Below are 14231 nucleotides of genomic sequence, written 5' to 3' on the forward strand. Positions count from 1 at the left end.
CCAAAACATCAGCCCTGTTTTCAGCTTCAGTATACTTTCACTGTCATTTGAAAACCACATATGTCCAAACTGTTTAGGATCTAAGAATAAAACGCCTGGTTTTATCTGAATGACAGTAGTTTCTAATCATTTATTTATTCATTAGTTATTTATGTTTTATCATTTTATTCTCTTATCTACCTCTTCGGGTGCCCTCATGTAGTTTGTTTAGTGATTTATGTTAAGAGCTATTTGTTATACACTTACACCTCACTAGGCACTGAAGACTGATCTATCCTGTCTATCAGTGATGGAATGTAACTAAGTACATTTACTCAAGTACTGTACCTGAGTACAATTTTGAGAGTATTTCAGTTTTTTGCTGCTTTTCATCTCCTCTCAAACATTGAACTGTTTACTCCACTACATTTACTTTATAACTTTAGTTACTAGTTACTTTGCAGATAGATTAATTTATCTCATCAGCACTTCGATAAAATAAAACTATGTACTATAAATTTTTTGCCAGAAAATTACTTTTGATACTCATGTACTGTTGATATTGGTGACTTTCACATGAATCAAAGTAATATTTTAACACGATATCTTTACTTTTACTCAAGTATGACTTCAGTCAGCATGACTTTTATCTATCTATGTATCTAGTTACTAGTTACTTTGCAGACAGCATGCTGCATCAAGAGCTAAAGAACCTCATTTTCTATTTATTTATTTAATCAGCACTTGAATAAAACCTATAGTACACAGTATGTACCTGCATGTAAATGTACTATGAATATACTTTGACTTGTTCTTTTGTTATTTTACAACATTTACTGCCAGATAAATACTTTTCTATCCATCTATCTATAATGTGTTTACCTTATTATACATTGTTACTGTGTGGGATTGTCAGGGCTGGGAGTGGTACTTTAAAAATGTATGCTAAAATGTAATGTAAAGCAATGTAACTTGATTACTCTCCGTTACTTTTTGATTACCAAACATATGCATGTAAAGACTAGTGTCAAGTAGCAATATATATCTTTATTTTAACTTAATAAGACTTAATTAATTTATCTGATTTCAATGGAATACAGTCACCTTTTTTGTATCCTAATGACGTAATCCCATTACGTGCATTACGTTACTTCCCTAGACTGACGATTTTGTACGTGACACCAAACACTTGATTTGATTTGACTATTTGATATCTATCTGGTAACCCAACAGCAGCATATTTCCTCAAACTCACCACCAGAGGCTCTTTGACGGCCTCAGACTGCCCATTTTATTAAATGACCTATTACCATTAGCACATTAATGACCATTAATCACCATGTTTCTCTCATGCAGGTAGTAGTAGGCTCGTATGTGTACAGTGACATAGGAGGACAGGCAGGAAGCGGCGTGGGCAGCCTCCTTGTGTCACCGCCTGCGTCAGACCAGACGCCAGGAGGGAGTTTTCCACTGACGAAAAAGGCTGCGCTTCTCGGCAGTCTGCTACAGACAAGGGAAGCGCTTCAGCTGGTACGGAGCCCCGTGCGGCGGACACACGCAGACAATAGCACCAAGGAGCCGTCTATATGCGGGGATAAGCGCCGTATTCCTTCGTGCCATTTGGATTACCCACACTGTTATCCCATCGGCTGTTTACCCCGACGCTGATTTTTGTCACTGATGGTGATCGGATACGCGAATTGGTGGTGAGTAGGAGCAGAATGGAGAGTTCGCCGCTGCTGGGCTGATTGAAACAGCGTTATTTTCTGTGTGCTTCACCCTCAGCGCAGGAGGTGGAAGCCGGATAGTTTGGATGTTGTGTCGGAGGCATTTAAATGTTTAAAGGTGGCTGTGTGTGAGGACGCTGTGAGGTGGATCTCCGGCTCGATTTCTCGTAAAAACACACTTTACGCGCTGTGGCTTTGGTTAACTTGACGCTTTATTCTAAATATTGACATGATTGGCGGCTCGCTGGAGTGAGCTTTAACTAGTGGCTGCTTCACACACAGGTGATCGCAATCGGATAATGGCAAATAAATATAATAATTCATCGATCCGGGCGAGATTCCAACGATCCCCCCCTTTCGCTCACCAATCGATTTACGCATCGATCCCTGATTAATCAGTTTTTTTTAGCAACTTCCCCTGCTTCCCTGTAGACTGCCGTCCTACTTCACATCACAGCGTGTTTTCGGCTGTGGATTCATTTCTGTGAACTGTTGATGAGGTCGGCTTTGTGTATTCGGAGTTGTTCTTGTTCACCTCAGCGGTGCTGGTGCGCCTCTTGTAACTCGAGCGACTCCTGAAGGCACTACATGTGAGCACACACAGCTGACAGGGGCTGCTGTCATTAGAATTAGCATTAATCACGAGGAATGATCGGGTCAACAGGGAGGGAGACCGACGGGAGAGAGCGCAGGCTGAGCTGAACGTGAACGCATCATCGAGATTTAATGATTGATTGCGTGATTGGTGATTTTAATATGTCACCTCAGCGTGCCAGGTGTGGAAAATGTTGAGCGCCTTTCATTGTTTGAACGTTTTTTTTTTTTTTTTCCCCATGTCAGCACATGGATGTTTCCTTGTCGTAGCCTGCGACGGTGACGCGTAAATGCGCGTAAATGAACATGTGCGCTCGCTCTTTTTATTTGATTATCTCATCAGGAGCTGCTTTTAACGCGTTTAATGTGAAATGACACCAGAGTCCGAGGCTCTCGCAGACTCCACACTGACTGAATCTAATCGTCTCTAGCGCGACCTCACCCGGATCATTTTTGGAATCATGTTTTCTGGAATTAGGCTACAGAGAGCTGAATGATCCTTTGTTTACAGAGAGGGAATATGGCACTTGCTGCTGTGCATTTCATTTCTCAGGAATTTGCAGAGATGTTGAATAGCTCTTTTCTCTGCGCTTATATAATATAATTTCCCATTTTGGCTCACATTGTTGCACCCTGATCCTTCTGTAAACAACAATAACCGAGCAATTTGTTGCATTTTTCGGTCACTTAAAAGACAGAAAGGCAACAAAAGCTCTGCAACATTTTTGGGAGGAATTTCACATCCATGCCTCCGTCTCCCCTGCACTCAGCTAACCCTTGTGGTACCTGCAGCTGTCAGACACAGCACTGATAAACTGGAAGATGACCACTTCCTGTGCACTGCAGTGTACGTTTCACAACCTCAGGAAGCTCACACACACACTTTTAGTATCTGCCTCGCCAGCTGGGAGAAGAGGCAGCAGCAGCAGCAGCAGCAGCGACGGCAGTGCCGAGTTCAGACAAGGTTGTCTGTGCCTGCTTCATTTCGGTCACGCAGGATGGCCCCCACGCTTTTGTGCCTAGAGACGACTAGCGAGAGAGTGAAGGGGGGGTTTCTGTGTGTGTGTGTGTGTGTGTGTGTGTGTGGAGGGAGTCTGTTGACGGTCTCCCACACAGCAGCGGAGCAGCTCCCATCTGCTTTGTCCCTCTCTCCCAGCATTCTTCAGTGTCCCAGACTGGAGCACGACCCCTGAACCCACAACCACCTCCTCCCTTCCTCCACACACACACTCTGAAACCAAAAGCTGCATGTTTGCTGTTATGCAAAGGAATTCCTCACTTGAGTTTCTCAACTCTGCTTTTTTTTCTTTTTACACACTGATACATGCAAATCTTTCAAAAGCAACTGCATATTTTAGTTTCACTTCCTCTAGCAATCAAATTATATATATACATTTTTTTAGCCCTCTTTCTGTTTGTGTAAACTACCCTGAATCATTAAGAGGACACAGCCTGGCTCCGGGAAGACTTCCTGGCCATTCAAGTTTGGCCTGCATAGCAGATTAATGACAGCTGAGGGTATGCGAGGCACACGTGCAAGCTAATACCCTGTCAGGTGTGGCTATAGGAAAGGTAGCTCGCTCGGGTGCCTTCTGGGAGCAGGACTTTCCAGTGGTTAGCAGCAGAAAACACATCTGGGTTAGATAGAGCCTGTGTTCTTCTCCCACTATTACAGCAAGAGCGCTGCTGCCAAAGTGGAATTCCTGCGGTTTGGAGACATGACATTATTTATTTGTTTTGTGCAATCCTCCCTCCTTCTTCCCACTACCTCTCCTTTTTGGAATCGGCGAGTGCACGGGTCGAGGCAGCTAGGGGAACAGAATGTTTCTGTGGCACAGTCACAGCGGCGAGCTCTGGGCTTTTCAGCCAGAGAACAACAGGCTCATAGAGGAGAGGGGGGAACGGGAGCAGCTCTCACCGCATTGTTCCAGCAGGTGGAGCGCTTCTGAGGAACAGCTGAGTCGAAGAAATGAGCCAGTGTTTCCCCCAGCTGTGCGGGAGCTGGAATCCGGCCCCGTCGTCAACCTTGATGGCTCTGATCAATTACCTCGGTGTTCTCGGCGACAAGAGCTGGAAGTGAGAGGTGCGATAGCTCGAAGCCTTGAGGGTGGTGGGGGGGGTTGGTTGACGGCCTGCCCAGACACGCTTGCACACACGCAGGAAGACTCCCAGGCTCATCATTATCACATTTTATGAGCACTCAACTTGCTCAGTCAGTCATTCAGACACTGCACAGGGTTGTCAGTGTGCCGTGTAAATGCTCTCGGCTGGCTAAGTTTAGTGTAACTTGTCGCTCCCACCCACACTGTTATCAGCCGCAAAGGGGCAGGACCTGCAAGTGTAAGGGGGCAAAGTCAACTGTGACTTGTCCTGTTGGGCTGCGGGGCAGATGAGGGCAGTTTAAACAAGCTGCTGGGCGATGTTAGAGATGCTTATTCACATCTCTTTTCCTTTGATTTTCCTTTTTTTGTGTTTCTTTTGTGTCTTTCTGCACTGGGAAAGCTAGATAAGAAGGTAGGGACTGTTCCATCTTCACATCCTCTTTTTTCAAACTATTCGCTCAAGTGAGAGGTGAAGCAAGTTGCTGTTGAACGGTCTCACAAGCGATGGATTCAACCTAAACTTTTTAACATTTCAAACATCCTCCCCTGTTTGAATAATTTAACATTCCCTAATAAGAGCTCGAGTAGCTGTCTGCAGATAAAACAGAAATGAATTGGGATTCTGAAGTCATATTAGCAGCCTGTAGCTGCATGTATCAAGATAATCTCATTCGACTGACATAGTTATGCATCTGACTCGAGCAGTGTAGTGCTTCTGGTGACAAATCTCCTCGCCTGAGATTTATCTTCCCAACTCCGTGACAACTGGCTGGGGAGCACCTCGGCGGATGCGTCCTTTATCTGCCTGCCTGTGTGCGGTTGATGGAATGACAGTGATGCATAATTTAGTGCGCGTTGAAAACATGCTGCGCTCCCTCTCTGGCTCGGCTGTCCGATCACATCCATTCTCCATTTAGAGCAGACATTCACAGGCGCTGCCTTTCTCGAGGAGCCCGGCTCTGAATTCTCCTCTTTTATCTTTGTTCCTTTTTTTTTTTTCCTTTCCTCCCTCCCTCCACTCCTTTTGCAAATGAGTCATTGCACGATTGTTGTCTTTTTAGCCCCAGTCCCTTGTTCCGTGCTCTCTTCTTGCTCTCTTGGCCTTGTTCTGTGGGTGCAGCGGCGGCTGAGCAGGCTGAGAAGCTCCAGATTGACTACAAGCCGTCCCCTTGCCAGGATTAACCTCTCCGCCATTGTTTCTGCCCGTTGAACAGGATTAACAAATCAATGTGTCAGGTAGACTGCAGTCAAGAGACAATGACCCAATTCTGACACCACTGCCCCCCCACCTCTCTCCCTTCTCCTCCCCCTTCTGCCTCACTGCAGCTTTTAATTAAAAAGACTTTGCTTAGCTGGCGCTATGCACTCCCTTGAGGATGCCTCGCAGCTTTGTTTTCATTTTTTTTCACGGTGAAAGGGGGGTGGGGGGTGGGAGGTATGGCAAAAATGTAAGGTGAACCCATGCGTCTTCCTCTCCTTCTCGCGTGGCGTTCCGAACACACTTGTTGTCTGATCAGTGCGCACACGAGCAACAGATGCTGCGCCCAGGTGTTCCTAAATCGTTTCAAGGCAAATCCCATGATGTGATGATATTAGAGGCCGTGAGAGGCGCTGGGAGATTATTTCCCGCTCGACCAAGTTAAGGATGGGAAATAAGCAGCTGGTCACAGTTCGAAGGAAGCCTTTTTTGTTTGTTGCATACTCTATATGAGGCAGCTTGACCTTTCGCAAGGTGATTCATTCATCATACGTACACTGGGGACAACAATGTCTGACTGCAGCAGGAACAGTAACCCCATATACAGCTGCAAAGCTGCCCCCATCACCCACACGAAAGTGTCAGCCTCTTGCCCTTGACTCTGACTTCGCTTTTATCCTTGTCAAAAAAGGCAGCATTGCTTTTGCATAATTGCTCCCGGTTGCATGCTGAATTGACCCTCTCCTCATATACCTGCTCAGGCTTCCTTTTTATTTTTTTTCCCTGTTCCTACGAGTGCTGACACTTGCATAACACCCTGATAAGACAAACCAGGCGTGCAGCAGGTCACACATGGAGTGAAGGTCTCTCGCTATTGGAGGATCTCTGCTCATGACGTGTCCTGCCTTTGACACATGTCCTCTGAGGAGCAGCGGTCACAAATTAGCCTCTTGGCAGAACAGCATGTTCAGTCAGCTAATTGACATGTTTGGTACGTAAATTTAACTCGTTCAAAGATCCCGACTCTTTAATTAAATAAAAAAATCTATGAAAAAAAAACCCAGAAAGTGCAAAAGTGACTTTTGAAAGTTCCTTATAAACATTCTCACATAATCATAGGTATTACCAAGCAAATATTTGTGCAAACACGGCTCAAAATAAGCGACGATTGAAATGCATCCATAACATGCTGGAGTTGCAGCAGCTGCGAGTGATTTGGCCGCGACTCCGAAGACAGTAAACAGTTTGATGGTGAAATGATCTCCTATATGCGTAAAGTAAAAGCCTCCTTTCCCATTCCACATCATCGAAGGGAGTGTCTGCGCTGGAGCCGAGCCCAGTCCCGTCTCTTCCCCCCTCTACCCTCACTTCCTTCCTCCCTCCACTCCTCTGTCCCTCCTTGTTTAAGTTAGCAAGAGCTCGGCCCACGGTCTGTGACGACGGCCTGTCTTGTCGGGCAGTCACCCGTCGCCTTGCGCTTCCCAGAAGTTGTAAAGATTCTCTGTAGTTTGTCAGAGCTGCGTGACGCAATTATGTCCCGTCGCCATAAAACACGGCACCAGTAAACCTTCCTTCTCTCCAAACGTGTTCGTTTTTCATGTCATGTGGTTTCTGTTCTGAGGAGACAGGAGTTTTATTTGCTCGAGCTATGAGAGAATTATTCATTTTCTAAAGGGTTCTCAGAGCTATCAGGCGATATTTTTGAAGACCGGAGCGTGAATGGCATCCCCTCCTCCCGTGAACTGGCGGTCATCTTTTCTCTCCTGTCTCTGCCTGTCTGCCCGTATGTCTCTCTCAAAGGATTGATTGTTTTTATCGCTGAAGCAGCAGCTTCTCTCACGGGACCGCTGGAAGAATACATGCAGGAGTTGCATAACAAAAGATCTTTGAGTATGCATAGCTGTACATATTTACTACGAAGTACGTGTGTGCATGTTAAACAGGGTTGGTGGCTGCGTTAGGTAGGCTGCCTTAAGGGAATGATGCAAAATTAAATGTCTATGGCGAGATGATTTGGTCACCTCTGCGCTCGCCCGTTCTCTCTAATCAATGTATTTTCAGAGCTGATGGGATTTAGAGGAGGGTGAAGGGTCCAGTAATTGTTGACTTATGCGAATAGGCCTGATTGATTGCTTCCTGTGCCATGGCTTATTTCCCCTCTCAGCTGAGTGCAGCATGAGATTGGGATGCACACGGTCTCACATGGCTGAGCACAGGACTAGGAACACTGTGAAAAGGCTCTGTGTGTACAATAGCTCCCATGCAACATGGTTCTGGCTGTGTTATACTGGCAGATACTTTACATTCATGTGACAAAACTTGAATCCTTTAGCGATCAAAGCTGTTAAAATAAGCATGAATAATTTACTAAAACCGTGTCCGTCTCTGCTCTTTCTCCCGCAGATTGTTCGCGCTGACGCCATGAGTGGGCTTCTCAAGAGGAAGTTTGAGGAGGTGGATGAGGACCCATGCTACTCCTCACCCTCCTCCCTCTCCTCTGCCTGCTCGGGCTGGGACTCGGAGGGGGAGAGCTGCTACTCGGACACCCTGGATTCCACTCCCAGCAACCCCAGCTCCCCGGCAACAAATTTCAACAGTGAGTGTCCTCTTCCAGTGATGATAAATCGTAGAAAGAGCTGATGGTACATGCTTTTTAATGCGCTCTCTCGCCTTGTCTTTACGGCTCCGCGGAGGCTCTGATAACAAACCCATAAAAATGGGGGAGAGTTAAGGAATTTAGGCAGCTGGCAGCCCATGAAACATTTCACAGAAATGATTTCAGACTTCTGCAATGAATACCCCTTTTGATTTCATGCCCTGAAGCTGCAAAATGGCTAATCGCATTATGCAGTGGCTGCTCACCTTGGCTCCGTATCCACCTTCTTCCCAGAGCCTTGCAGACAGACAGACAAACCGCCTCACCTTTCCAGAAGAGGTGTGGGCCGAATGGCTTCGGGGTGTTTCTGTCTGGACCTGGGTGCGTCTGCTGGCCTTTCGGGCACCGGTCAGGCTGGAGAGGGATTGTAGAGCGGGGAGAAGGGCAAACAGTTGTGAGGTTTCCAGGATGGTGAGGCAGGGAGCCAGGAGAGAAGCGTGGCAGGTTGCCAAGGCTGGGAACACACAGAGCCTTGTCTGAAGCCCGGGCATGCACCCAGCACAGGTGCTGAAAGAGGCTGGGTGAAGGGATACAAAAAAGGAGGGGTTGGCCAATCAAGAAAAGAAGGCATGCAAACACGTCGAGAAGAGCAGATTGTGCAGACCATTATAAATCCGGTGTTTGTGTTGGACTGAAAGTGGCCTGCCATTGTGAAGTGAAGGGGGGGGGGGGGGGGCAGCCAGTAAAGCTATCCCATTTAGAAGCAGCAGAGAAGGTGTCATTTGTCTCCTAAGGGTGTCATAAGCCTGACTGGATTTGATGGATGTGAAGCTGGAACTGGCAGTTTCTTTCATCTGTATTACCGCTAGCGGCAGAATAGACGGCATAGTGAGGCTATTGTCTGTACCTGCACAGGGCTAAAAGGTTGCTCCAGTTATCAGATTTTCCCAGTTTTGACTTCTGTGACTTTTGCGGCCAGTTCTTCAGGGTGTGTCCCGAGAAAGATCCTCGGCTGAGAAATTCTGCAAGGAATTCCCCACCGCACAATAAAGGTAATGCTCAACACATGTGGAGCGCTAGCATCCTTCTCTGCTCAGAGAAACATCGGCTCTGGCGGCTCAAGCAGAGGAAAAAGTTGCTTGTCTTCTAGTTGAATATTCCTGGGCCGAGGAAGTGGAATTTATAATAAAGCTGGAATAATTGTTGGACTTGTTCCCACATGTGGTTCCACTTTGATTCCCATATGGTTTTATTGTGTTTGTCTGGGTACAGAAAGATGACTGGTCGCTGTGGGTCCTGAATGTTTTTACCAGAGAGAGGACCTTTGACTCCTCAGTTAGCCGGCCCATTTGTGGGGATTTTCAGCTAGCAGGCTGCCGGGTGGGCAGCTTTTTATTTCTGTCCTGAGAGCTACACTTCCACCCTCCACCTCTTCCGGAAGCCCCGAGCATTTACTCACCAGTTTGTGATCCTGGCAGCTCTGCTTCCTCCGCTGTGTCGGCCACCGAGGGGAAATTCCTGGGCTGGGTGGTTTTTTTTTTGTCGCATAGTGAGAAAGAAGGCTGAATGGATTTGCGGTAGTTTAGGTTTCACTTTACAGGATGCAAACGTGTTGGACTCTTGTTAGCAGTGTCTTTTAATTGGGTACATGATAAGGCTCGGTTGAGGACTAGGGCAATGAATCAGAGGGGTGTCCTTTTACAGTCTGTTCAGCAGGGTTTGCACACATCTCAAGACCTCAAGCGGTGGGGAATTATGCCATCTAGTGGCACATAAAAGCAACTGCGGCAGCTAAAAAGAAGTCTGTACAAAACCCTATCTCCTTCTTGGATGAAATGATTCTAAATCTACTGTTTCTTCATCCACAGCGACATCCATCCTAAAGAAATCCAAGAGAGCACGGCGAGGCAACGTGACGTTTGACCAGGTGAACGTGTTCTTCTTCCCACGGTGCCAGGGATTCACCAGTGTTCCCAGTCGAGGAGGATGCACTCTGGGCATGATGCAGCGCCACAGCGTCCTCCGCACGTACACGCTTGCCGAGTTTGCCGTGGAGCAGCGGCTCCTACGCCGGGAAAAATTCCTCAACAGACTCAGGGAGGAGAAGCTGGAGGCTCTCAAACTGAAGGTGAGCGCACTTTCCACTACGTGTATTGAATAATCAGTGCAAATTTCAGTGCAACAATTAATCATTTGATGCCTTTCGTTCTCTCCAGCTGACTAAGAATGGAACCCAAGAGAATGAGGAGGCGGAGAAGCTGACCGTGGATGACATCCCTGAGCAGGACATCGACATCAGTGGAACCAACTTGGAGGAGGGATCATTCCTCCAGCCTTACCCGCCGAAACGTCGCTACGCACTGCTCAAAGCGGCCGGTGTGAAGAAGATCGACAAGGAGGAGAAGAGGCAGCTGCATGAGCTGAGGATCTCCAGGGAGAACTGCGGTTGCGACTGTCAGGGCTTCTGCGAGCCTGAGACGTGTAGCTGCAGCCTGGCGGGCATCAAATGTCAGGTAAGAGCTGAAAAGACGTTCAACGATACGGGCTTCGACATCACAATACAGCTGCGACTCTACTTATTTGCATTTCACACGTAATTTAACAGCTTCCTTCTTCTGACAGATGGATCATTCCTCTTTCCCATGTGGCTGCACCAAGGACGGCTGTGGAAACACAGAGGGTCGCATCGAGTTCAACTCCACCAGGGTACAGACACATTACATCCACACTATCATGAAGCTGGAGCTGGAGAAGAGGCTGGAGGAGCAGTCGAGCACAGAGGAGGAGGAGGAGGAGAACGCGACCTCCCTACCAGCAGTGCCCTCCTTCCCGTTAAACTCACAACTGCCAGCTGGAGAGAACAGTTGCAGCAGCGATATGACAGACTCAGACTCTTCAGGTCAGAGTGAGGACTCCGAGCCAGGCGAGGGCCTGTGCGAGCATCGCACCCCTCTGGATGTCGATGAGAAAGGCCTGAGCCGCATTCTCAGTTTCAGCGACACAGAGAACTGCTCGAGAAGTAGCCGGGATTGTGGGGAGCGTAAAGACATGTGTTGCCAAGATCAACGGCAAGAACAACAGCTGCCGTCTACGGAGGCTTTTAGTAGCTTTAGCATGGTGGACTTTGCTGATGAGAATGACAATATAGACGCTGCACTGTTGGATCAGACAGACAATCGAGCAACAGCCATCTCAGAACTTTTGGATGAGAATGCCAACCAGGGTAACGCCCTATTCCATAGCAGTAACGTGCCACGCACGCCCTCCCCCACCGTCGATCGCTCTGCAAGCTACAACATGGACCTGAGCCTCTCCTCAGAGTCAGACCTGGAGTTCTTCGATGGCTTCCCCTGCTTGGGGCCCAGCTCGCTCTACAACTCCCTGAAGGAGTACGAACACATGGACAACTTTTTTCAGTTTCAGTTGCCTAGTTACCCCAGCCTCCCCCCGGCAAGTGACCCAGGGACCTGCCTCCTGGAGTCACTGATTGGCCTTTCAGAATCCGTCCCAGAACCCCCCGCCACATTTACAGACAATCAGCTGTTGGAGGAAGCCATGAAATTGTCTGTGATGGAGTCTGTGAAAGTTTGACGAAACGTGAAAATGTGTGGACAGTGCAAGAAAAAAAAAGAGAGGGGTTTGGGAGGGGACTGAACATGCACATAAGAAGTGATTTGGGAGGAAGCTGTGATTTCCCTTTTGCCTAATAAATGTTCAAATTCCAGACTTGCCTTCAAAACGTTAGCAAAGCAGTTTGGGAATATTGCTGTGTGAGATGGCAGCTAGTGTTAAAAGTGAAAAAGATACAAACTAGAGATCAATTTGGCGTGCAGGCCCATAGAAACCAATGATGGCTCTCAATTCCTAAGAAAGCTCTTTTAACCAAACCAAGATCACCAACCATATGCTAGACAGGAATCAACCTTAACCTGGGGCCAGGTTGGGAATCTCAACACAGCTGAATGTGCACCTCAGGGATTTTTTCTAGCTTTCTAGCTTTTGGAGGCAATGTATGGTGACCATTGCTGTGATGGCCTTCACATGAAACCCGAGTCAAATCACAACAAAGCCCTGTTCATGTCCTCCCTTTTGACTTGAGTAGGTAGGGTCCTCCCTGTGTTGAATCCTGAAGCTAGTGGACTCTTTCTCCTCAAGATCTCTCCCAAGGGTCTTATATGGTACAAAAAAAAAATCCCTCTAAAAGCTCCTCGATCAGCACTTTATCTGTGAAAAAACAAACATAGTTATGTATGAATAGGCATTGTTTTGGTTGTATGGGGTCGATTCAACAGTCAACGCTAAATTATGGAGTTCCTTATTTATGAGCCGGGTAACTAGAAATAATGCTCATACCATTAAAAGCTGTAGCTGTATTGTCTTTATTGCTTTTGTTTTAAATTATTTCCTTTTATGATTTTATTTGTATTTATTTCAGATAAAGCCTACGTTCACTCAAGAAGCACTGTGGTTTGATATTTTCACCTGAAAGTGCAATCTTCCTTTTCCTTTTTTTTTTTTCTCCATATCACATTTATGCGTTGCTATGGGAAACGGGACCACAAGTCCATCAGAAAGTATTTAATATCTATTCTCTTATACATTTAACTTTTTTTTCCTTTTTTTTTTTTTTTTGGTAACTTATTATGTCATCATTTCATTAGTTATTTAATTTAAGACATTTTTGGCAATAAAATGGGGTGTTGTGAAGTTTACTGGATGTGCCTGCTTATCAGGGGAGCCATGCCTGCCGACGGTGTGTGCACAGTGCTTCCATTTAAGCTTTGGGACTGAAAACTGTGGAATCTCCCTAATCACTGAAACTAAATTATGGGTCTATTGTATCGCTGCCTATAATGTAACCATAGAAAATTACACTAATATTTTGTAACTAATTTATGTAGGTCGACAAAAGAATTCTAATCACTGACAAATTGAATATTTTATTAAGAAAGCGAAATGAGTAATTTTCAATCCGGGACAACCTTTGTAATATATGAATTATAGAGAAATGTATAACTTATGAAGGTGATCGCTCTCTAGCATTCTGAAGTATTTTTCATAGGCAGTCTTATGGTTTGATATTTTAGCAAAATGCCACTAAAAAAGTAAGTAAATTGCAAAGATCAATTTGATTGTATTCTGAATTTTTTGGAAGTCTGTGACTTGGGTTGCATTATGTTATAAATGACACATGTAAAGGGGTTTTTGTGGATAAGAACTGCATATATTATACAATTCTTATCGCACACAAACCCTGAAAATTGAAGAGTTGCCTCGTTAATTAAAGAACAAGACCTTTCGAAAGGTGATTCTGCTGTCACCTGTGTGAGGACACTAGAGAGTTGATGTACATATCTCACCCTTTCTACAGCTGTTTCAACAGCCTTTCTGGACCCTTTAGAAATTATGCATGCAGGTCCTGTTTGTTAAAACTTGTTCTGATTAATTGTATACTTTGAAAAGTGCTGAGTGCACATTGGAAATGTATTATTCGCTTTTTGCCTTTTTGATTACTTTGAAAATCCATCCGATATATGTTCATACGCCATGAAGAGGGCACTGACTTTTGCAAGCAAAACATCTGTTTCTCTTGTATAAAAACATCAATTCTCATGAAGAAATGGCAACAGTGAGTGTTTATCAATGTAATGTATTACAGTACAGCTTTTTTAAATTTTATTTTCAAAGAAACGTGTCTTACTTTTTGCCTTTTGTGTTGTACATATTTCTGCTTGAATGGTCCTGCAGAGCAAACAAAGCTGCTTTATTTTTTACATATTCACACTTTAACCTGCTGTTCAAAAAACAGTTTCTTTCATCTTAGCCATTTTGACAGCCTGTCCCTCCAAATAATAATAAAAAAAACATTTTCTAAATGCTTGACTCTGTTGTTTGTCACATCCTGATTTGTAATTATTATATATTTTTTCCTTTCCATCAGTGTTTTATTGGCTCTCGTGCAAGTAAAAGATCTTGAAAGTTAAAAGTTAAAAGTCCACACCAACAGAAGCTCTTCTCTCCCACAGAAAACACTG

General features: G+C 45.6%; 1 protein-coding gene across 1 annotated transcript; it reads left to right on the forward strand.

Annotated features, from left to right (window-relative positions):
* Positions 1–1476: 1476 nt before the first annotated feature.
* On the forward strand, positions 1477–14073 carry csrnp1b (cysteine-serine-rich nuclear protein 1b). Its single transcript, XM_084340730.1, has 5 exons — positions 1477–1685; positions 8004–8196; positions 10065–10324; positions 10413–10709; positions 10819–14073. Exons 2-5 carry the CDS (start codon positions 8022–8024, stop codon positions 11785–11787), a joined length of 1701 nt encoding a protein of 566 aa, XP_084196856.1. The 5' UTR covers positions 1477–1685; positions 8004–8021; the 3' UTR covers positions 11788–14073.
* The last annotated feature ends 158 nt before the right edge of the window (positions 14074–14231 follow it).

The sequence above is a fragment of the Pagrus pagrus genome, assembly GCF_965226575.1.
Source record: "Pagrus pagrus genome assembly, chromosome: 20".
Classification (NCBI taxonomy): Eukaryota; Metazoa; Chordata; class Actinopteri; order Spariformes; family Sparidae; genus Pagrus; species Pagrus pagrus.